The following is a 22,790-nucleotide window of genomic DNA, read 5'->3' on the forward strand; positions in this document are numbered from 1 at the left end:
GTTGAGTCCCATCCGGGATTCGAACCCGCACCCTCAGAGTCAGGCACCTAATTGCCAGCACACAAAGTCAGCCGCCTAGCCCGCTCAGCCACCGCGACTTCCACTACTTTGTGTGCTGGCGATTAGGTGCCTGACTCTGAGGGTGCGGGTTCGAATCCCGGATGGGACTCAACCGTAAAAAGTACTGGAATTTGTACTTTACTAAGAAAGTGAAATCCCAAATATGACATATGTTGCACGTCCAAAGAAGGCGGCATACGGATCAAGCCTTCAGTGGTTATGGGTCAGCGTGACTCGTTCGTGACACGTTCGGGGTACTAGAGCGTTACGTAAAACAGCACACGTCCTACTGCCATTATCATAGTCTTTTCTTAGGCAGTCCCGTCAGATATACAACATATCAGTCACAGTAAATATACAGAACTCATCAACTATTAGCGGTACCGATATTCCCACTTCAGGTATAACTCACTCACTCACTCACTCACTCCCCCAATAATAGTAGAACAAAACAACACCATTACCCATTCTCCTATTGTTTATATCACAATATATGAATCTTACAGTGCAGATGAAGTGCTGAATTCAAGCAAGTACATTGAAATGTTGTATATTGATGGAAACAGGTACTGCACAGTGAGTGTCATCACTTCCACTGGTGGATAACATGTGATGTGTATGTCTTGTTGTACTATCTAATAAACATACTTGTTGCAGACTTGTTTGTTGGGATTGCTGAACTTGAAATCAGATCTAAATGACAGTAATCACTTGATCCTTTTGTAGGCATTTTATATAATGGCCTCAATCATTGTTGGGCTTGCAGCACTGTCGTGGATATGAAATGGTCGTCTTTTGCAGTAATTTTCTTGTGGACACAAAGGTTGTCATATTCTTGATGTCTATCTCCACGTCATACGGTATGTCAGTGAAACTTACACAAAGGGTGTCATGCACTTGGTGTATATCTCCGTCCTATGACGTGTTACCTTTCTGCATGAATCAACAACGCTCGTCCTTTCATTGACAGAGTTAATGAAACCATGAAACTATGTCTTTCTGCGAGTGCGTTTAGTCTACGCTACACTCACCAATATTCCAGCTATATGGCCGCGGTCTGTAAATAATATGAGGTCTTGACCAGACAATGCCGTGGTCAACATCATCAGCATCGATCAAAGCAACTGGGAACCGATGGCATGTTTCAAACAAGTCAGCGAGCCTGACCATCCAATCCCTGTAATCGCCTCTTACGACAAGTATAGGTTACTGACGATACATTCTAACCCGGATCTTCACGGGTCCAATCTTTGCTGTGTTTGAAGTTGTTTCAACAGGACGTGTTTCAACTGCGACCGAACGTAGATAGTTGGTGTTTAGTTTCAACGTCCTGGTCGGTGAAATCAGAATCGAGGGCCAGGTAAGGGTCGTCTTTCCTGAACGACTGAAGCTCCATTCGACCGACACGGAAGTTGTGGTAACTGATGTCATCTGCATCAGCGTGTGATTTCTCCTCTGATCTTCTTCTAAAACAGACACATGAGACATATATGTCCCCAGCGCAGTCCAAGGTAGATGTCTAAAACAAGCAGTGGGTAATGTTTATCGTCCTGTGTATCATTCAGTAGTATAGGTAATGAGAGTTCTGGACCACTTTTCAAAAAACCCCTCTAAAAAGCCTCATTTAGTAAATGAGGCTTTGGTGGGACCCTTAGCTCTTGCTACTATTGCCCCTACTACAAAGCTACGCCATCACGTTTACCGTGACTTGGCAGGCGGTAACACTGTGCCGTACGGTACGATCAATAATTCTTCTCTTACAAACCCCCTACCCGGCCCACCCCTCAAGTAGTACAAGTTAGGTTCGTCGGCTTTTATATCCACTTTATCTATGTTGTAAGTTTTGACCGACCATATAGGATCGGTGGCTCGCTTACGGCTATCACCCTCGTGTTCCCCCGGCTGGTATAGATACCTCACTAGGGCCCTATCCGGTATCTGTTTCTCCTTCCCACGCAATGGAGCGGCCGACTCTGCAACTATTGATTTTAGTTTGATAGCGTCTGCCGGTTTCTTACCGGTGAGACGGGTGACTTCATGGTTGATTGCCGACACCACCTCGGGTAACCTCGTGACCCATTCGGTCGATCGTTTTCCAGGGGTGGCCATCTCCCTAGCATACTGATGGCCGAACAAGCGCTCAGCCAAAGTCCTATTAAATCTCTCAACTATAGCTTGACTGCGATGGGCTCCGGCCGTGCCACGCCTGACCTTCGTATCGTGTTTGGCTAGCAGTTGTGACACGGCACCCATGAACTCCCGTCCGGGGTCAACTTGCAGCTCTGTTGGCCACGTCAGCGGACTGCGTTTGTATATACGTTCGAATCCTCTGGCTACCTGGGCCGAATCTTTCGTGGTCAAGGGTTCGGCTTCCTTGTAACGACTGGCTACGTCCACTACGGTTAAGGCATACTTGTACCTCTTATCGTGGGGTAGGAACAGTAGGTCTGCCTGGTGAATGCTATTAGGTATGTTAATACCGAACCTCCTTCTAGGTACGTAGCGTGGTGCAGGCAAATAGATCTGCCACAAGGCTTGTTTTTCAAGCCACGCTTTGGCTTCCTCCGGGGGTACTCGCGCTAGTTTAGCTAGCTTATCTACTGCGCTAGCTCCTTTCCAGTATCCACGCGGGCTGTAGTAAATAGACTCAAATTTTTTCATGTCCATACGCGTATGTGTTTATACCATCAATAGCTATCCAACGTTTCGTGTCCATAGGCGATAGGGACGTCTTGTTTATAGTCAGTCCATATATCTTGTGCCCATCACTTCTAAGTGTGTTCATTTTATGTCTAAAGGTACGGGTCTTGAACAGAGCTTCCTTGAATCTGGCGTGTTTGATGTGTTGTTTCACCACATACTTCTTAACCCCCTTAGCCTTCCGGATCTCGCTATTGTCGGCTTTCAGTATGGAGTACATCTTAGGCCTCAAACCTATGTACTCGGCTATGGGCGTGCCAGCACACTCGTCCTTCATCTTACCTAGGACCTTTTTATTTACCGTACTGTGCATGGCATGGGTCTTAGGGTAGTCGCTGGTGTCGTATAAATCGATGTGTTTTTTCATGTCCTCGTACACGTCCTCGGTTCGAATCTCCATCAGCAGGGAATCCGTGTCAGTGTACAGCACTTCGCACCTGTCGCCGTACTGTTTCTTGAGCTCGTTGTAGTAAAAGTCGTACATCAGGTGTTTGGATAAATCGAGGATGCTCATCCCCACGTAAACAGGTCGGTTGAATTTTATGTGGCTTTTCTTCATGTGTAGGGCAGCCAGGTCGTCTGTGAATATCTTGCTACGGTTGAATGCTGGACTGGCTATCAATTTCCTGAGCTTGTCTTCCTCACTAGATCTAACCAGCTTCACGGTCACGCGTTTCCTCAGGTTCTCCATAGTCTTACCAAACACCGAGTTATTCATGAGCTTGTAGAGATTTTTCTCAAAATCACTGGTGGCTTTTTTTCGTAGGTCTGTGTTCATTCTGATGTAGGGCTCCATCCATGGGCTCTGGTCGAACATGAGAACCCTGTGTATTTTGGTCAGCCTCATACCCAACGACAGGTACAGCTGTAGGTTGCGATAGTGAACGATGTACTTGGTCTTATTCATTAAGTTAGGCACGAGTTTTTCAACGTCTGTCACACGACCACCTGACAAGTTATGTTGGTACTCAGACATCCAGTCTGGGTTAACCCTCATACGTTCGGGTGCAAGGGGGTAGCTGTTGTGCGATGCGTGTAATTCCTTGGGATACTCTAAGTCAGCTTCGAGGATATACCCTTTGTTCGAATCTAGTGCAACCTCCATAACATCAACGTGGGGTACCCATTCGAATCCCCCTGTAGGTAGATACTGGCTCATGGCCCAGCCGTACAGGTTATTTGCGTCGAGGTAGAGAATGTGATTGGTTGGTTTGTTAGGATCGTAACCTTTCACGTATTGATTATTTGCTTTAGCGTATCGTTTGGATGCCATGGAAATCCCACCTCGCAAGCCTTTCTCAATGAATAGGTGCATGTCGTAATCTGTGAGCAATTCCAAATTAACTCCGGTCTTTCTAAGCAAGGCGTCCCACGACAGACCTGGGCTGGTGTAATACCATGCGGGGTCGAGTTTATACTGCTTTAAACATGTCCGCCTGAATGTTTCAAACACGTCGGCTAACAGCAGTACATCTGTCCTCAAGTACAGGTCGTGATAATCACCCAGGTTCTTACAACCCAGTTTATTCCATACGTTAATCGCGTGCGAGTAATCGTCTCGTGAGACGGACGCCTCATTCAGCTTGCTATAAAAGCAGTCAATAGGGGGTAGTCTGGTCTCGGTGAACTTGACCCAACTATCCATGTACTCATAGGGGTACACACCCTTCCTCATAAGCAGGGGTCTAGTCTCGACGTCTGTGTATCGATCGGTGATAGGGAAGGTATTGTTAGCCTTGACCAGACTGTCGAGTGACGACAGGAGGAATTGAAACGAGTCAATGAACCTAAGTCCGTTTAAGCTGAAGGAGATGTATCTCTCCATGTTGTTGGGGATGCACGATATATTACCATCGATTTTCGCGATGGCCTGCATGATCAAATGTGAGTCGTACCCTCTCAAGTTGTGAAAGACAACGGGGATGTTTATTGTCTTAGGGTTGATTTTAAGCTTGAGGTTGCACGCGTTGTGAGCGGCGCCTCTATACTTACCAGTTATGTGACAGTGATCTCTCACCGAATCACCGTTAAGCGGTGAGTCACACACGTGACAGTTAGTGCTACTAGCGTGAGCTAGCCTGTCGGCTCGGGTCATACGCATGGGAGCGATTCTATACAATGCATTCCTAATAATTTTTTCTTCCTCCTGTAAACACTTTAGAAACCTTTCAGCCGCGTCAGGCCCTCTATACACTACCGGAGCTTTCGTTTCCCCGTCACAACGGACGACAATGTATCCAAACGAACAGGCTTTATGCTCTTGTGTCTTGTGGGTGAAGCTACCCCCACTAGGGGGTGTGGGGGAATCCCCACCCACAACTAAGGCTTCGAAGTCGGCGTATATAATATAAGGTACAGACATTTGGTTCTTGTGGTTACTGAATTTTAGGATATTTTCACCTTCCTTAGGCATGTCGACTCGTATGGCCGTCTGCCCCACACCTTGGCAATCATCCCGGTGGGATTCTAATAAATCAGCTCGACTGAAACCGTGTAGACATCGTACACAAAAATGTTTTTCCCCATTGTGTTTCGACTGGTCGTGCAACAACCGGCTGAGATGTTTTATCCACGTGTAGTGATACTTTTCACCTAGTTGGATCATGAATATATTGATAACTTGGCAATCCTTCACCGTGCTGACCCTGTGTACTATTATTGTATTACCTTCGTGCCCAAAGACATTTATAGCCAGATTATTCTGTTTTTCTACTTTAGTGATCTGGGATATGGGGGTGGGTTCATCTATACCATCCCAATTAAGCCCATCATCTTGGGGATAGCTAGAAAGCCTATCTGAATGAGTGGCAGCTGGAAATAAGGCTGACCTGATAGATATCCTCAGGCAATCGTTTCCTCTATTCTTAACGTTTACTATGGCATGTTTGTTCCTATAGTAGGGAGGCAAGGCTAGGTATGACCCACCTCTGAACGGCACGTATTTAGCTATGTCTAGATAGACATTATCGATTTTATCTACAGCCCACCCGGACCCCATGTGCGTGTAGCGTTCTAGGTATTCTCGTATCTGCTGAAAACTATTATCGATTGATGCGTCAATGGTCTCTGTATGTGTGACGACCTCTTGTTGGCCTCGGAAGTAAGGTTGAAAATACTCAGTGACCCCTGTGGTGCCCTCCTTATCGAGCGACATTTTCACCGTGATCTGAAACTTGATACTTCCTAGGTTATTTAGTTCCTGGTTGACCTTATCAGCTATCAGAGGCTTGATATCTGTAATGTCTATATTTCTATCGACGAGCATGCGCCAACTTCCCAAATAGTTACCTACAGCGTGCTTAGTGCGCACGAACTGTAGGTTAATAGCTCTATTCTGTCGTAATAATTCTACAAGCTGTGGTTTTCTCATACGGGAATACCCGCCTAAACCCAAATCGTGTGCCTCGGTTTTCAGTTGTTTTACAGTGGGACGTGCTACGGGGGCATGTGATAACAATGCGGTTAACCCGGCTCTCCCCAGTTTTGAATAACCCGTGTGCCCAAGCTGTTTTGCTTGAGCTTTTAATTGTTTTACCGTAGGAGGGACTTCTAAACCTAGTAATCTCAACAATGCTGGCTTCCGCATTCGAGAATACCCGATCACACCTCTCTGCTTTGCGACCCTCTTGAGCTCGCGCACAGTAGTAGACATGGTGTTTACATCTAAGAGAACTAATGTCTAATTGGTTCACAGTAAGGGGAGGTAACTCTTAAGCGGCTATCTTGAGCAGTCGCCTACGTTCTTTTATGTAGCCTTTTTTATTCTCGTAGATGAGTTGATGTCTGACTACGTTCGCTCCGTGAGCTTTACATAAACAGTAGTGCCCTTTAACCCCGATACCACACACAGAACACGTGTAGTTAGGACTTCCCATATGGAAACAACAGAACCCCTGATTCCTGCATTTCCTACCACAGGCCTCGGTCTTCCCCATAAGTATATATTCGCATCGGTATGGAGCGGGTCTCATGTTTACTTATATAGGTATTTTAGTTTAATTGCTTCGCAACCAACGCAGTAGCTGCTATACCCAACACTATGAAGCCCAGTTCACGATTCATTTGTCCCTTGGATGGTGTGTAGTACTGAGCGAGTGTGGGTTTATTGAGCGCTTCCAATCGTTTACCAGTTAGTAGGTAGTATTCTTTCATTGCTTCATCGACATCGTAGAATGTTTTAATGGCATGGTTTTCACGCTTGAGTTGTTCGTTAATAAAATCGATCCTCTGGAGGCGTTTTTTAACGTACTCGTCCTGTGCTCTTTGTAATTTCTCAGTAGCGAGATCGTGTCGCTTCCTTTCTTCCTGTATTTCAGCCGCGTGATCATCTCGTAGTTTCGAGAAGAGGTAATTACTCCCGGAAAATGCCAGGGCATTCACTAACGCCCCACCGACCATCATAGCTATCGTGGCCATCCCTATATTTATTTCATTATATTATCAGGTATTATTCCTTGTTTTACTAGGATGTCTTTTGTGGCCATCGCCATACCAAGGTTCATTATGAGCATACCCATATCCTGCAGGTTGAAATCTAGCTTGATAGTTGGTTGTTTAAGCACCATTTTAGTCAACCGAGCGTACCCTACGGCTAGACTGGCGACCACTGTGGCGTGGTATGCGTCGTTGACGAACGTTTTCCCCTCAGACATTATGTATATGATATAAAATATTTTAAATTATAACATGATATGCGGATCAACAGTGGGGCCTGCCGGCGGCTTGGGGGTTACCTCACCGGCAGGGGGTGTGGGGGATACCCCCACACGTGTGTATAACCACGAGATAGCCAAGGCAGCAGTTACGCCTACAGCCAACAACAGTCGGGTTGGATTGGTCACTTTATGTTGCCACCGTTTTTTACCGGCAGCTACTCTCTTAGGATTCTTCTGTCTGGTTACTGTTGGAGGTACCACCACTGGGGTCTCCACCGTCACTGGTTCCTGTGAATCCACTGGGGTCTCCTCCTGTGCAGCATCCATCTATAATATTATTATTATTCTTTCTCTCAAATTGACAATGTTTTGCCGTGATAATCGCCGCCGTCACTGGAGCCAACAACATACCATATTTGTGGTACAGCCCGCAGCTGATAGAGCTCACGGCGTGTTCGATAAAAGGGTCTTTATCTAGGTCCTCCCACAGGTAAAGTCGGCGCTCTGGTGGAATGGGAAGGAATTGTGATACAATACCGGTGTATATCTGGGTCATAGCCGATCCTATTGTCTTTGTCATTTCTGCTCCGAGTCGGGACTCGTATCTAGCGTACAGCTTATCGATTTCTTCGGCTGACATTTTGTGAATTTTATCCGGGGTGTAGTCTCCAAAGTAATGTTTGGCTTTGCCGCCAACAGCCAACGCCACCAGTTTCTCTCGCTTGGGGGAATCCCCAGTTGGGGAACCCTCCACAGACAATTGTTCGAGCAATTCCTCACACTCCATCTTATAATATAACAAGTAAGATTTAGTTTTAACTATATAATACCCGATGCAGACAAAACACAGAGAAATGAAGGTTAAGTTGCACACGACAAATACTTCAAATATCATAGCTATGCTTAGCATTTGCTTAGCTTTGCTTAGCTTTGCTTAGCTTTAGCTTAGCTTTGCTTAGCTTTAGTATACTATATATGCTACTGGTTGGTCGGTTTTTAGAACGAGCTTAGCGTGTTTAGTTTCAGCGAGCTGTTTCTTCACCCGTTCCCGTTCTAATTTACTCATCACATCGTTCTCTCTCAAACACTCCTCAAACGAATCCCTATCCTTGCAGTGAAATAAGGCCACCCATCGCGTCTGCTCCCTGAGGTCTTTCAACACCGAGTTGAACTTCTGCGTTAGCACCCAGACGCTGTGATTTGCATGCCGGCCGGAGAAGGCCAGGTACGATAGCATGTCTCTCTTTTTTGTTATCTCGCGATTAGCGCTGCAGTCGTCCAGTATAAACAGCGTCGGTTCCCCTTTAAATTTCTCGTGAAGAGCTTTCAACCAGTCCTGCAGGCGTGTTCCAGGGTCGATTTTGTGTACGTCAGGGTCCGTCATCACCCAAGGTCGCGCGTACGTTTTATTCATGCTCAGAGTAGGGCATATGATAACGATGTTATCGAACACATCCTTGTAGTAACCCTCCAACATATCCAACACGAAAACGGTCTTCCCACAACCAGTCTGCCCGCATATGATAGCGCAGTGTGGGTCAGTGGGGAGGTGGGGGAGACCCCCACTAGTAGATGGCTTGCACGAATCTCCCATTGTCTATATTAAGTTGCGCGTCCATAATTACGTACAAATATAATTTCAACTTACCAGCGGTTTGGGCCTTCTTATTAATCTGGATAGTTATCCCTTCGCTACCGTTATCTATACGGCGCCCGCTACCGTGCAGTTTATCATCATCCGTGGATCGCATGTCCAACCATAGGGCGTACTTGGTGGTCAGGTATTCACCGATCTGCACGGAGCCGAGGTCCAGGTCCTTTGTTATGTAATTCCCCACTGGTAGCTTTTTTATCTCATCCCACTGCTGGTGTGGCCTCATACCATGACTGAACAGCTGGTTGGGCACGCCCTCGATGGTCACTTCCACCTTTTCAATCTCGGGGTTGAAAAACTTCTCGCTGTCCCTCCGGAATGGATCGTAATCCTCCACGGGGACGACCAGGATACCTTTCATCGATCGCGCCGGCACGTTCAGGTTGATATTCCACACAGTGTCGCTCTTATCTCGCACGACTGATCTATGCCTCAGTACGCGATCGTACAGGATAGCCATCTTCCCAGAGTACTGGCTTCGAACCTGCCTGGCCAGCTCCGGGCTAGTGACCATGTCGAACTCCAGAGAGATGTTGTCTATGGCATAACTGGCCTCATCACCGTTCGGCGTACGCACTACTTTGCTATAGTCGTTAAACGTGAGCTCGTATTCGAGCCTATCACCCAGTGCGGCCTGGTAAAACGGCGCGTGTCCCGTGAGCAACTCGAAGTCGAGCGGCACGCAGAATCGATTCCCGTATGCTAGAGCGATAGCCTTTTCACCGTCCGATAGCTTGTCTTGCTGGTCTGTCGTGAAGACGTATCCTATGCGCGCCCGGGTTGATTTGCTGATACCCTGGTACACATCATTGACTCGTTCTCTCTCGCTTTTCCAGAGATCCTTGTAGCAGTGAAACACGTCGCTGTCGTCGATGCTCAGTACCTCGTTACCGCTGATCTTGACGGTCGTTTTCTTGATGATAGCTCGACCCACGTTCCGCACTAGCTCGCGTTTGTCGTTGTCGGAGGTCAACGTGATATTGAACGCCAGTCGAACAGTGCCTGGTACAATGAGGTCATTCTCACCAAGGTTTGGAAATCTAACCAGCAGAGTTTGGTTCTGGTCTATCTTGCTGGGATTGTTGGTGATGGTCACCGACTGTCGCACGGCTCTGGCACCTAATGGCTCTCTCAATCTTCTGAAAGGATCTAATTTTCTACCGTACATTGTTATATATAAATAAAATATATTTAAATACTAATGGATGAAGACATACCTATGGATGATATGCGGGGCGCTAGTGCCCAGGCATATGATGAGCAGGAGACCTCATTTACTAGTTCACCATTGAGCCAACAACTTTTAGAAACAACGGTAGATGATTATTTCGAAAGTTTAAGAAGAGATAAAAACTACGTTGAACCACAGGGTCGATACCATAAGGATTTTTTTATTGATACAAAGGGTGTTCTACGTCTTAAGTCTGCCCCAAAGGTTGACCTCTTTAACAAGATCACTAAAAAACCACTGGCCTTGTCAACTCTAGCCAGCCGCAATGGTGGTGCTGAATTTATCCGTGAACATCTAAACATGCGTGATTACGGTGGTGCAATACCTAAGACCGTTAAAGAAGATCTGCAAGCTACCAGATCCCACCTCACCACTATAGATGAAATGACGCCAGAGCGTGCTACAGAAGCCTCGGACAGCATAGAAAAACTGTTGAGCACCTACTGGGACAAACCGTTACCGGGGTTTGACTTTCCGGTAAGGGAACTGTACGGCTTAGACGAAGCCGTGAAACGCGTGCGTGGAGAACTCGTGAACAACATGGGGAAACTGAACGAAATCGACGAGCACATCGCTAGGGAAAAAACCAAACTCACCGAAACTGACGACGATGATATGAAGAATCGTATCAATGAACGACTACGCGATTTAGAAGACGAGAGACGTACACGATTGGAAGCCGCTTCCTCGAATCGTGAACATCTTCGATCCCAGATCAGTCGCATTCGGGAAACAATCGATAGAATACTGAACGAAGATACAACTTTAGCCAATAGGATTCGGATATTATTCCGGGAGCAAGGGGTCACCATCGCCAGCATTCTGACTGCATTGGGTTTCATCATATCAACCTTGGTGGTGTCACTGGTGGGGGGTGCCCCTGTTGGGTCTACAGGAGGCGGCGGAACTCCAAGTGGCGGTGGTGGTGTTAAAGACTGGATTAAAAAACTCGGGGAAGGCCTAGCTAAACTAGCTGGTAAAGCCGCCGAAGCCCTTCCCGGCATCCTGGGTAGCATCGTCTCGTGGTTGTTGAGCGCTCTGTCTAAAACTGCCATGTGGCTCAGTCAAAACCTGTGGGCAGCCATCGTCGCCGTGGTGGGTCTGGTGTACGTAGCGGCTAAGAAATCTTTAACCAAATAAGTCCCAAAGTTACCCCACCAACCACTAGGGCCGTTTTATTATCAATATGCTGCTGATAGGTGGTGGAAACCCCCACACCCCCCGGGGGTACCTCCACATGAACTTTAGGCTCCGGTGGTGGCGCAACTATACCCGTTTCACGTGGTTGGGTGTGTGGGATATGTGGGGTGTTAATATCGGGGTTGATACCCAACTTTTGATCCTTCGTGGCTATGACTATTTCGTTGTTATAACCCACCACTTTTTTTATTCTCAGTTGCATATCACTCGGCGCCATGTACAACCCCACGCCGAACACGTAATTGACTTTCGATCTGGCGTATTCTAACACGTTTTGGTAACGGCCGATAGCCCTCGGGAGATCAACTGGAGAATTGATAGCATCCTCAACGTTGGAAACGAATTGTGTCTGAGCGTCGTAAGCAGTTCCCTTACCGAGGATGTTAGAACGCGTCATCGACTGCGCACCCAACAGCGCCCACACGTACGTTCGAATCGAGTCGTTCAAGCGTATTGTACCAGCACGAGTGAATCCTTTCGATGTTTTTGAGATCATTTTAGTCCAGGCTGTGGCTGCATCAGGACTGGTTTGCTTTATACAACTGACATGGATCTTTTCATTCGTTGTGGGGCCTGTAAATGTATGCCGGTTTGGGTTGTATGAACCGTCTTTAGAACCGGCATAATATTTTCCGGACCTGTAGAAGTACACGAGAACTATACCGAGACCATGGTTCACACCAGGAAGGCGAAAGTCTTTATTCGTTGGAATCTCAAACTCCCCACAAATACGTTCATAAGCGCGTCTATCATAGGGGTTATTCGTCATACTCCACGCTTTATCTTGGGGAAGAGGAGCACTTATTTCCTTCAATATTCGTCTCGTTTGATAATAAATATGAAACAAAATAACCGCCTTACTCAGTTCATCTATACCGTAGTCTGGTGTCACACCCGACCCTGTCGTCGCACACCACACAGCAAAGTTGAGTTGGTTCTGCCAAAACTGCATTGGGTTTTGATTCCAGTTTACCACCGCCTGCGCGTTATTAACGGACACGACATACTTTTCAAAGATATCAATAAAGGTTGTTTTAAACCCCGTACCATCTGCATTCACCACGATTTTCAAGTGTGCTAAATCCATATTATATTATATAATTCATATATTATAATATGTACATAACACTTCCAGGAATAACGAGCGGTGAGGCCGTTCAGCTGACGCACGCGATCGATAACACGTCAGGTCAACTCGAAGTCGCACTCTGCGATATCACCTACCTACCGCAATGGACTAACATCAACGCCAGCAACAATAAGCTGTTCGTCAGTGGAACTCGCAGCCAGATAACTGCCGGCTACTACAGCGTGTGCTCTCTAAACGACGAGGTCTTCAAACCCCTGGGAGCCGAACTCAAGATGAACGACTCAAACGGTACAGTGGTGTTAATCAACAACGGAAGAACCTCCTTGAGGCTAGGCCGACCATTAGCGAGGATACTCGGTATGTCTCCTGACGAGATAAAACCAACAACAACCGTCACAGGCACGAAGTTACCCGACCTAGTACCGTACCGAGAGCTATACATTCATCTCAGTCAGGTGAGCACAACGTACAACATTCAAGGAGGTCACCCTTCCACTATATTGAGAGCAGTGCCGGTGAAAACTGAGAAATTCAACGACGGTAGAACCGAGTCATTTTCACCACGGCAGTATAAGAGATTAACCCAGGGCAACATACCTGAGCTGACAATATCGGTGTTAGATATAAATCATAATCCTGTAAATATAGGATACCTCAGCTTAACGCTTCACGTAACATGACCAGCGCACAAGGGCCCGGAGTGAAAAAATGCGTCAATATCGGGATCTCCGACCTCGGAGACACGCGCGGTTTCGACGCTCCCGGAGTAGATGGTAAATCGTATGCCTTGCAACTGAAAAACAACATTTACAAACGCGTTGAAGTCACCTCCGGTGGAACCCTAAGTGATATAGTAGATACCACAAGAGCAACAGTCAACACTAAGTACACCCTTGTCAACACCGGTGATAATAATTGGGTAATATACCCATCGTTCGGTGGTAAACTGTTCGACTTAGACGATGTTGAGAGCACTACCGTCGTCAAAAACAAACCATATATGCTCGTCTTCACCGAAGATGACAAGTGGGTGTTGTTACCCGATAACAAATGGTTTCTCAATATTAAACTCGTCTCCCCTTACGTGTTCACGGATAACAAAGACAACCACCTAAACAAAGTCGTGAACAATGGAACCCTGCTCGTGGCTTACGTCCCAACTCATAGACGTAGTATAGTCGTCAGCCCAGTCAACACTATAGCAGCCCACATGCTATCGAGTAAACCGGCCATGCAAAACGTGAAATTGCAGTTGGTGTCTGAATTCGAAGGCGTGGTCAAGATACTAGAGGATCTACCGGCAAACTCAACATTGTTCATCAAAGTCTACCTAGGGGAATCATCGGGGAATGATGTCGAGATCGTGAAGGGGATCAAACTCGGGTGGGTGAAACGACACCAGTTTCAAGTTTGCAACGTTTACGTGCGGGTGGGTGTCGACTCCAAGACCAGTCTGCAGGGGGTCAACGTGATCGTGGAAAACAAGATATCACTAATCAATATCTTCCTGCCTGACAACATACACTTCATGGGTATGAAGTTAACCCCTGAATTATTATCAGAAAACCAGTTGGAAATTATATCATAATAGTATAATAATGACTAGTCATCATCCCAACACTACGCTTAACGACCTGGGAGATACGGAGGGATTCGATCAGCCTGGTGAGGAAGATGAATTATACATCCTGCACTTCAAAGACAACGTGTACAGACGGGTGTCGTTATCAGATTTAAAAGAACCCAAATGGCTGATCAACTTAACACTCGCCTCACCTTATATCACAACAAAAGAGGGGTGGAGGTTTATCTCTAAGATTAGGAATAACGGTATCTGGCCCGGGGATTTCATTACGGGGAATGAAGCAACAGCCAAGGTATATTTTTATGAAGGAAAAATTGGATTAATTTCTGGAATAGAAAGTAAATTAACATTTAGCAGTAGTTATTTACACGAAAGGCAGCTTGAGATATTCTCCCCCTACACAATCATCATAGAAGTCATGTTTACGTATTTTGACCAGGAAAACTCCTCGAAAGGACGTCAATTTTTACCCGGGGTGGTATTACACTGGTTTACCGAACACTTAGATCAATATTGCCGTATTGTTATACAACGGGATACCCCCACGGGTTCTATAAAACGTTTAATAAGCCTCCCTGGGGTTTTTATTACAACAGAAAAGTCTATTAACCTCTCACCTCTTAGCATTAGTTATGATCTACTCCTTATAGGCTTCAAATACATTGATAGACTATTAACTGAAACCCAATTAAAATATTTTTCAAAATATATATTATAGGATGGGTCTGTACCCAGTCGTAGAGGAAGTAGCGAAGACGTTGGAAACCGTAGATGGGTTCCGCTTGAGGCAGTTATGTGATGTGAAACGTCAACTAGAACAAGACCGTGACACGCGGAAAGCACTATGTAAAAAGTACAATAGAGCTTTCAATATCGTGGACGGGGCTGACACTACCCTTATGGTAACCAGCATGGGACTAGGGGCGGCAGGCGTTGGGTTGTTAACCACAATCGTGGCTGCACCTATAGTGCTAGGTATTGAAATAACGGCTGGGGTGACAGGGTTGGTAGGGTTGGCGCTTAAGTTAGTATCACGCAGACTTAATCGTAAGGCATTGAAACACGATGAGATCAGGGTTCTGGCCGAAGCAAAGCTGAACACAGTTAGTGAGCGTATTTCCACGGCACTCTCTGACAGTAAGATCTCAGAAGAGGAGTTTCGTTCAATCCTATCTGAACTCACAAAATATAACGGAATGAAACAAGATATTCGGTCCAAGTCTCGTAAGTCTGCTATCAGCGAGGATGAGAAAAAAAAGTACATAGAACAGGGGATACAAAAAGCCCAACAAGCCTTTATTACGAACACCAAAGAGATCATAGGCGGTTCACGTTAAACTGTTTCATCGAGGTAAACGTGACATAGGGGACGATAGCCGTAAGCGAGCCACCGATCCTATATGGTTGGTCAAAACTTACAACAAATTATTGATCGTACCGTACGGCACAGTGTTACCGCCTGCCAAGTCACGGTAAACGTGATGGCGTGGCTTTGTAGTAGGGGCAATAGTAGCAAGAGCTAATGGTCCCACCAAAGCCTCATTTAGTAAATGAGGCTTTTTAGAGGGGTTTTTTGAAAAGTGGTCCAGAACTCTCATTACCTATACTACTCATTCTAAATGACATTCAAAGACCTCCTGACTAGATAATTGTAAGGGTTGCACTTCAAGTTGCACAGAACAGCGACCGCAGGTTTTTTATGGAGCCAGTATGATTAATATGATTAGTGATAGGTATTACTCTGGTGTTGTAGACGTAAGGATGTTCCTACACGTAATAAATTTATGTTTTAGAAGCAAGGATGTTCATACCGGTAACATGTTTTGTAAAGAAGGAAGTTCCTACCGGTAACATGTTTTAGAAGGAAAAGTGTCCCTACCGGTAACGTCTTGCAGAAAAAAGGATGTTCATACCGGTAACATGTTCTGGAACGAATGTTGTTCCTACCGGTAACATGTTGGAGAAGGAAGGATGTTCCTACCGGTAACATGTTGTAGAAAGAAGGATGTTCATACCGATAACATGTTGCAGAAAGAAGGATGCTCCTACCGGTAACATGTTGTAGAAGGAAGGATGTTCATACCGATAACATGTTGTAGAAAGAAGGATGTTCATACTGGTAGCATGTTGTAGAAAGAAGGATGTTCCTACCGGTAACATGTTGTAGAAAGAAGGATGTTCATACAGGTAACATGTTGTAGAAAGAAGGATGTTCCTACCGGTAGCATGTTGTAGAAAGAAGGATGTTCATACAGGTAACATGTTGTAGAAAGAGGATGTTCATACCGGTAACATGTTGTAGAAAGAAGGATGTTCCTACCTGTAACAAATTACGGACACAACGACCACAGTGAGGAGGGTTACACCCGCAGCAGCACTGGATACAGCCGGTATAATAAGCCTGGACATCTCTGAAAGTATATTGTAGTACGCTGTGACTTGATAAGACGTTACATTTGCCACCAATGGGGCTCATTCTCTGGATACCTTCGGTAGGGACAGTATGGTTACTATGAATTTACTGTGTGCACCGCTTTCTCGGTTGTATGGGGATACGCACCTTCATTGTTGGCCGTGGTAGACGTCGTTGCCGTATCTGCCGGATCAGATGTAGTTATAGATGACGTAGTTGTTGGTTTAGCTAGCGTCGGAGTTGAAGATGCAGACGACGTGGATGTTGCTTTAGCTGTTGGTGATGCCGATAAAGGAGACGTGTGTGTTGGTTTAGCTGTTGGTGATGCCGATAAAGAAGACGTGTTTCTTGGTTTAGCTGTTGGTGATGCCGATAAAGAAGACGTGTGTGTTGGTTTAGCTGTTGGTGATGCCGATAAAGAAGACGTGTTTCTTGGTTTAGCTGTTGGTGATGCCGATAAAGAAGACGTGGATGTTGGTTTAGCTGTTGGTGATGCAGGTAAAGAAGACGTGTGTGTTGGTTTAGCTGTTGGTGATGCAGATAAGGAAGACGTAGGTGTTGGTTTAGCTGTTGGTGATGCAGATGTAGAAGACGTTGGTGTTGGTTTAACTGTTGGTGATGTAGATGTATAAGGCGTTGGTGTTGGTTTAGCTGGCGCCGGAGATGCAGATATAGATGGCGATGAGTGTGTAGAAGGAAATGATATGATAGCTATAGAGACATATGTGGTTACGGGTGTAGGTGTGGAGATAATGGTAGCTGTGTAATGCACAGATGAAGATGTGGATGTAGATGTAAGTGTCGATGCAGGCGTATATGGGAATGTAGTTAGGCTTGTAGAGTATGTAGGTGTTTGTGTAATTGGGACTGTAGCTGTAGATGGGTTTAAGGGCGTATATGTTGTTGAAAGGGATGCAGTGACAGCTGTAGTTGCAGATGATGATACTCTCTGAGATGACGTTACAGCACCAGACTGTAGGACATCCTGGTTGCCACTGCCACATGAACCTGGGACACAAATGTCATAATCTACTCAGGTATTGTGTGATTCGTGTTGAAACTGGGGACTTAAAGACGGTTATTGTAGCGGACAGATAACAGCAGTAAATCCAACGTCTTTACCTGTCATCATGAAGTCATCAGTTGAAGCTGACATGACGGTTGTTGTTGCTGCTGTCGTCGGTGTAGCTGTGTTAAGTGATGTTGTTGATGGCAGAGATGACGTTTCTAGTTTAGAGGCGATGTGAGACATTTATAACAAGGAAATTGTGAATGTACACACTGCCAACAGTTAAACAAGACAGATTCACCAAGGTTCCATGTGGAACACATCCATGAAACAAGTGTATTTAGACTTTAGGGTTGTTAACATCTCCTGACATTTAAGACATTACACACTTTGATAAACGGAGACACGTTTTATTTGATATCAACAGACAGTGTTCAGATTATATATATTTAGCAATGAATACTGTCTTGTCCACACTGAAATGTTCTGAAACTACCGACTAAATGCAAGTACTTTTAAAGCAAAAGCAAACGTATAATTAACGGAAGGTTATTTTCATACACACTGGGGCATTACAGTACCTGCTGAAGTAAGGCACTACGTAAATAATTGTTAAGCCTGTTGTCAAAGGGTGTGTGAATACCTGTTATTGGTAAAGTTTTACCTGTAGCCAATGTTGTGGTTATTGAAGGTGTTTCTATATCACGTGTAGTGGTTGCAGGGAGGGCTGTATCAAGATCAGTGAAATGTGTATCAAGCCCAGTCAGTTCTGTCTCGACTACAGATGTAGCTACAGGTGGCTGTGTACTCTGGGGCTGCCAGGTGGATGGCTGTGTTGATGTTGCGGTGTCCATGCTGCCAGTCGATGACAGCCTCACTGAAGCCACACAATACAATTACCATAAACCTCCTCTATCGACCTCACTGACGATACACAATGCAGATACCATAAACCTGCTCTATCGACCTCACTGAAGATAAACAAAACAAATACCATAAACCTCCTCTATCGACCTTACTGAAGCCACAAAATACAGATACCATAAACCTCCTCTATCGACCTTACTGAAGCCACACAATACAGATACCTTAAACCTCCTCTATCGACCTTACTGAAGCCACACAATACAGATACCATAAACCTCCTCTATCGACCTTACTGAAGCCACACAATACAGATACCTTAAACCTCCTTTATCGACCTTACTGAAGCCACACAATACAGATACCTTAAACCTCCTTTATCGACCTTGCTGAAGCCACACAATACAGATACCATAAACCTCCTCTATCGACCTCACTAAAGCCACACAATACAGATACCATAAACCTCCTCTATCGACCTCACTGAAGCCACACAATACAGATACCATAAACCTCCTCTATCGACCTTACTGAAGCCACACAATACAGATACCATAAACCTCCTCTATCGACCTTACTGAAGCCACACAATACAGATACCATAAACCTCCTTTATCGACCTCACTAAAGCCACACAATACAGATACCATAAACCTCCTTTATCGACCTTACTGAAGCCACACAATACAGATACCATAAACCTCCTCTATCGACCTTACTGAAGCCACACAATACAGATACCATAAACCTCTTCTATCGACCTTACTGAAGCCACACAATACAGATACCATAAACCTCCTTTATCGACCTTACTGAAGCCACACAATACAGATACCTTAAACCTCCTTTATCGACCTTGCTGAAGCCACACAATACAGATACCATAAACCTCCTTTATCGACCTCACTGAAGCCACACAATACAGATACCATAAACCTCCTCTATCGACCTCACTGAAGCCACACAATACAGATACCATAAACCTCCTCTGTCGACCTTACTGAAGCCACACAATACAGATACCTTAAACCTCCTCTATCGACCTTACTGAGACCACACAATACAGATACCATAAACCTCCTCTATCGACCTTACTGAGACCACACAATACAGATACCATAAACCTCCTTTATCTTTATCGACCTTACTGAAGCCACACAATACAGATACCATAAACCTCCTCTATCGACCTTACTGAGGCCACACAATACAGATACCATAAACCTCCTCTATCGACCTTACTGAAGCCACACAATACAGATACCTTAAACCTCCTTTATCGACCTTACTGAAGCCACACAATACAGATACCATAAACCTCCTCTATCGACCTTACTGAAGCCACACAATACAGATACCATAAACCTCCTTTATCGACCTTGCTGAAGCCACACAATACAGATACCATAAACCTCCTCTATCGACCTTACTGAAGCCACACAATACAGATACCATAAACCTCCTCTATCGACCTTACTGAAGCCACACAATACAGATACCTTAAACCTCCTTTATCGACCTTACTGAAGCCACAAAATACAGATACCATAAACCTCCTCTATCGACCTTGCTGAAGCCACACAATACTGATACCATTAACTTCCTTTATCGACCTTGCTGAAGCCACACAATACAGATACTGTAAACCTCCTCTATCGACCTCACTGAAGCCACACAATACAGATACCATAAACCTCCTTTATCGACCTTACTGAAGTGGGATATTGAACCACTGATGACCTCTAAAGGTGCACAATGACGTTTCCTCGCTGTCGACCTCTGCTATGGTCGATCATACAAATAATGTAGTTCTGCTCTACTGATCTCAATGAAACCAGTTCACAAGTTTAACATAAACCTCCTCTACTGGCCTCACTGTGGGCATATTACATGAATAACAAATTACTTCCCTATCTGCCTCATCACTGAAGATTTTAATGTGGTATAAGCCATTCTCAGTGCATAAAAGTTGAACAAGCTGAAACGCAAAACAGGGTTATGTTAAGGCTTATGCCAGTTAAGACAATAATACTCACCTTGTGAAAGCACACTCTGACAGGCTGGAAGTAACATCACAGTCACAGAGAAAGCATGAAACAGATCCATTGTCAATCACTATACCAAACATCTGTACGTGAGAACAAAGACGTAGGTGTCATTTATTGTCGAAGTTGGAATCGTCGACTAGTTTACATAACGACATGGTGTTCTCACCAGCAGGCGATAGAATAATACCTTCTAGTTCCTAGTACTGCACAGACATTAAAAGCACATAGACCGTGAGCACACTGATGTAAACAGGGTGACATATGGACAAGGAAGTAAGTTCCGCGTAGTGAACACGCTCGTTGCTCTGTACAGTCAAAGGAAGTCAACCTTCGACAAAACATTCTTTTGTCCTGCGAGCAAGTTATGAGTCAATGAACCTTTTTCGATAATATTGTGTCAGGAGCTGCCCATGATGTTTCTTGGTGTCTGCTTTGAATAATCACGGTTGCTACACACGATGTATCTGTAAGGAGCTTGGTGTGCCTGATATTTAGCTACCAGGTCCAATTTGTGTCTTCGCGACATCCGGACATGTAGATAACAACACCGTCATATGGATGTAAAATCTGCCGTTTACAAGGTTTGTTTGCAAGACTGATTTCAACACACTCCCTCCTTGCAACATGACGGGGATTAAGCAGCTGATAAAACATACGAATAATTTAACAACTACTATGACAGCAGGTGAAAATATATCAACCTTTGGACCTCACAGTACAATATTTACCATAATCATTCATATCACCCTCCCCGTGCTCGTTTACTGATGTGACAAAAGGCCACGCAGGACACACAGACAGCTCCAGTACTGTGAAAATATGCCGAAATGTACCAGCACTGTGACACTGTGACTGGTCGGGGTGGAGGAGTGCCGAGGTGATATGCTGGTTCAAATACTTAGAAAGGTTAAAGAAGTACAAACAAATTCACAATGTTATAGAAACATGTGCAGACTGACATGGACATTCACTCTGTTGATAATCCCAAACTTTGGTATTTTCTGAAATGTTTAGATTGTGAACAGTATGGTGCTGATAGGGATATGTGTGTGTGGTTTTAACAATTTCGAGCCTAAAGTTATTGGAAAGCAGCAATGCTCTTTTCTTTCCTGACTCACCTTTTTCACTGAGGGAAATCTTTCAGAGGATACAGATAATACTCTGTTGAACATTTCAAGTATTCCTATTTATTAACCGCCCGAGGAACATACAGCTGTGCGATATTTTCGACAACACTGACCACCACATTGATGTGAGCTCTGACTTTGCACAGTTTGAAAATATCGCTGACTATGCGAATCCTTACCCAGGAAAGTGTGACATTTTAGCCGAGTTAAATGTTAGGCGAGAAGCGCAGTAGTAAGAATTCATTCAGGAATTCGCTGGTTTGTTTCAGGGTATACCTGGCCGTATAGAGTTATGGCATGATGCAGATGAAGATGTTCCTGTTCTACCAGATGAATCAGGAGTGCGAAAGCCTAATGCTGCCACTTTTGTAGCATAAAACATTTTTTTCCGCCACAATTCTCGTTACTTCGATTATTTACCCCTTGCTTCGAGTATTTTATCGTTATTTCAATACAGTAGAATACTTTTATAACGAACACGGATATAACGAACTGACGTCTATAGCGAACTGTTTTAAAAGTCCCGAATAAACCACTATATGTTATCATATAAAGAAGCTTTGAATAACAAATTCTCTATAACGAACTTACCGGCTATAGCGAACTGATTTGCAATCCCCGCGCGTCCCAGATAATTGTAATTGTATAGTTTCTTCGAGTATTTTCTTATTGCTTCAAATATTTTCTCGGCTCTTCAAGTTTCTTTCAAACATTTGAAATTTGGACTATCTTCCCTTTCTTTCAAATATTTTTTCGTTGCTTCGATTAATTTCTCGTTACTTCGAGAATTTTCTCTATACTTAAAGTTTCTTTCAAAAACTTGAAATTTCGAGTATTTTCTCGTTATTTCAATATTTTTTTCTTTCCTTCAATTAATTTCTCGTTGCTTCGAGTATTTTCTCGTCGCTTCAATTTTCAGTCAAGAACTTGAAATTTTGAATATATTATACTGAGTAAAAAAAAGAAACTCCACAATCTTTCTTCAGGGCACTATAAAAGAACAAGAGATGGTAAGATGGTTACATTGTTATTATTTCATTGCTGATATCTCTGTGATGTACTCGATACACTGACAGTGCCACAATCAGTTCCATTAGGCAACACCGCCGTTCCAAAACAAGGGTATACAAAATGTCAAGTCACAAGAATAGAAA

General features: G+C 44.6%; 1 protein-coding gene across 1 annotated transcript; it reads right to left on the bottom strand.

Annotated features, from left to right (window-relative positions):
- Nucleotides 1-520: 520 nt before the first annotated feature.
- On the bottom strand, nucleotides 521-21,153 carry LOC137287005 (uncharacterized). The gene is made up of 6 exons (XM_067819082.1): nucleotides 20,498-21,153; nucleotides 18,262-18,474; nucleotides 17,711-17,815; nucleotides 16,736-17,596; nucleotides 16,496-16,586; nucleotides 521-1,526 (listed from the first exon to the last, which is right to left on the bottom strand). The coding sequence occupies exons 1-6, from the start codon at nucleotides 20,565-20,567 to the stop codon at nucleotides 1,346-1,348; spliced, it is 1,521 nt and encodes a 506-aa protein (XP_067675183.1). The 5' UTR covers nucleotides 20,568-21,153; the 3' UTR covers nucleotides 521-1,345.
- Nucleotides 21,154-22,790: the final 1,637 nt, after the last annotated feature.

This window comes from Haliotis asinina, chromosome 6, assembly GCF_037392515.1.
Source record: "Haliotis asinina isolate JCU_RB_2024 chromosome 6, JCU_Hal_asi_v2, whole genome shotgun sequence".
Classification (NCBI taxonomy): Eukaryota; Metazoa; Mollusca; class Gastropoda; order Lepetellida; family Haliotidae; genus Haliotis; species Haliotis asinina.

Excerpts from the sequence above, each read along its gene's own strand:
- LOC137287005 (XM_067819082.1), bottom strand. The coding sequence starts at position 20,567 with ATGGATCTGTTTCATGCTTTCTCTGTGACTGTGATGTTACTTCCAGCC. Across the intron at positions 17,816-18,261 it reads AACCACAACATTGGCTACAG|AAACGTCATCTCTGCCATCA; the intron begins GTAAAACTTTAC and ends CCTCTAAACTAG. Across the intron at positions 16,587-16,735 it reads TACCACGGCCAACAATGAAG|AGATGTCCAGGCTTATTATA; the intron begins GTGCGTATCCCC and ends ATATACTTTCAG.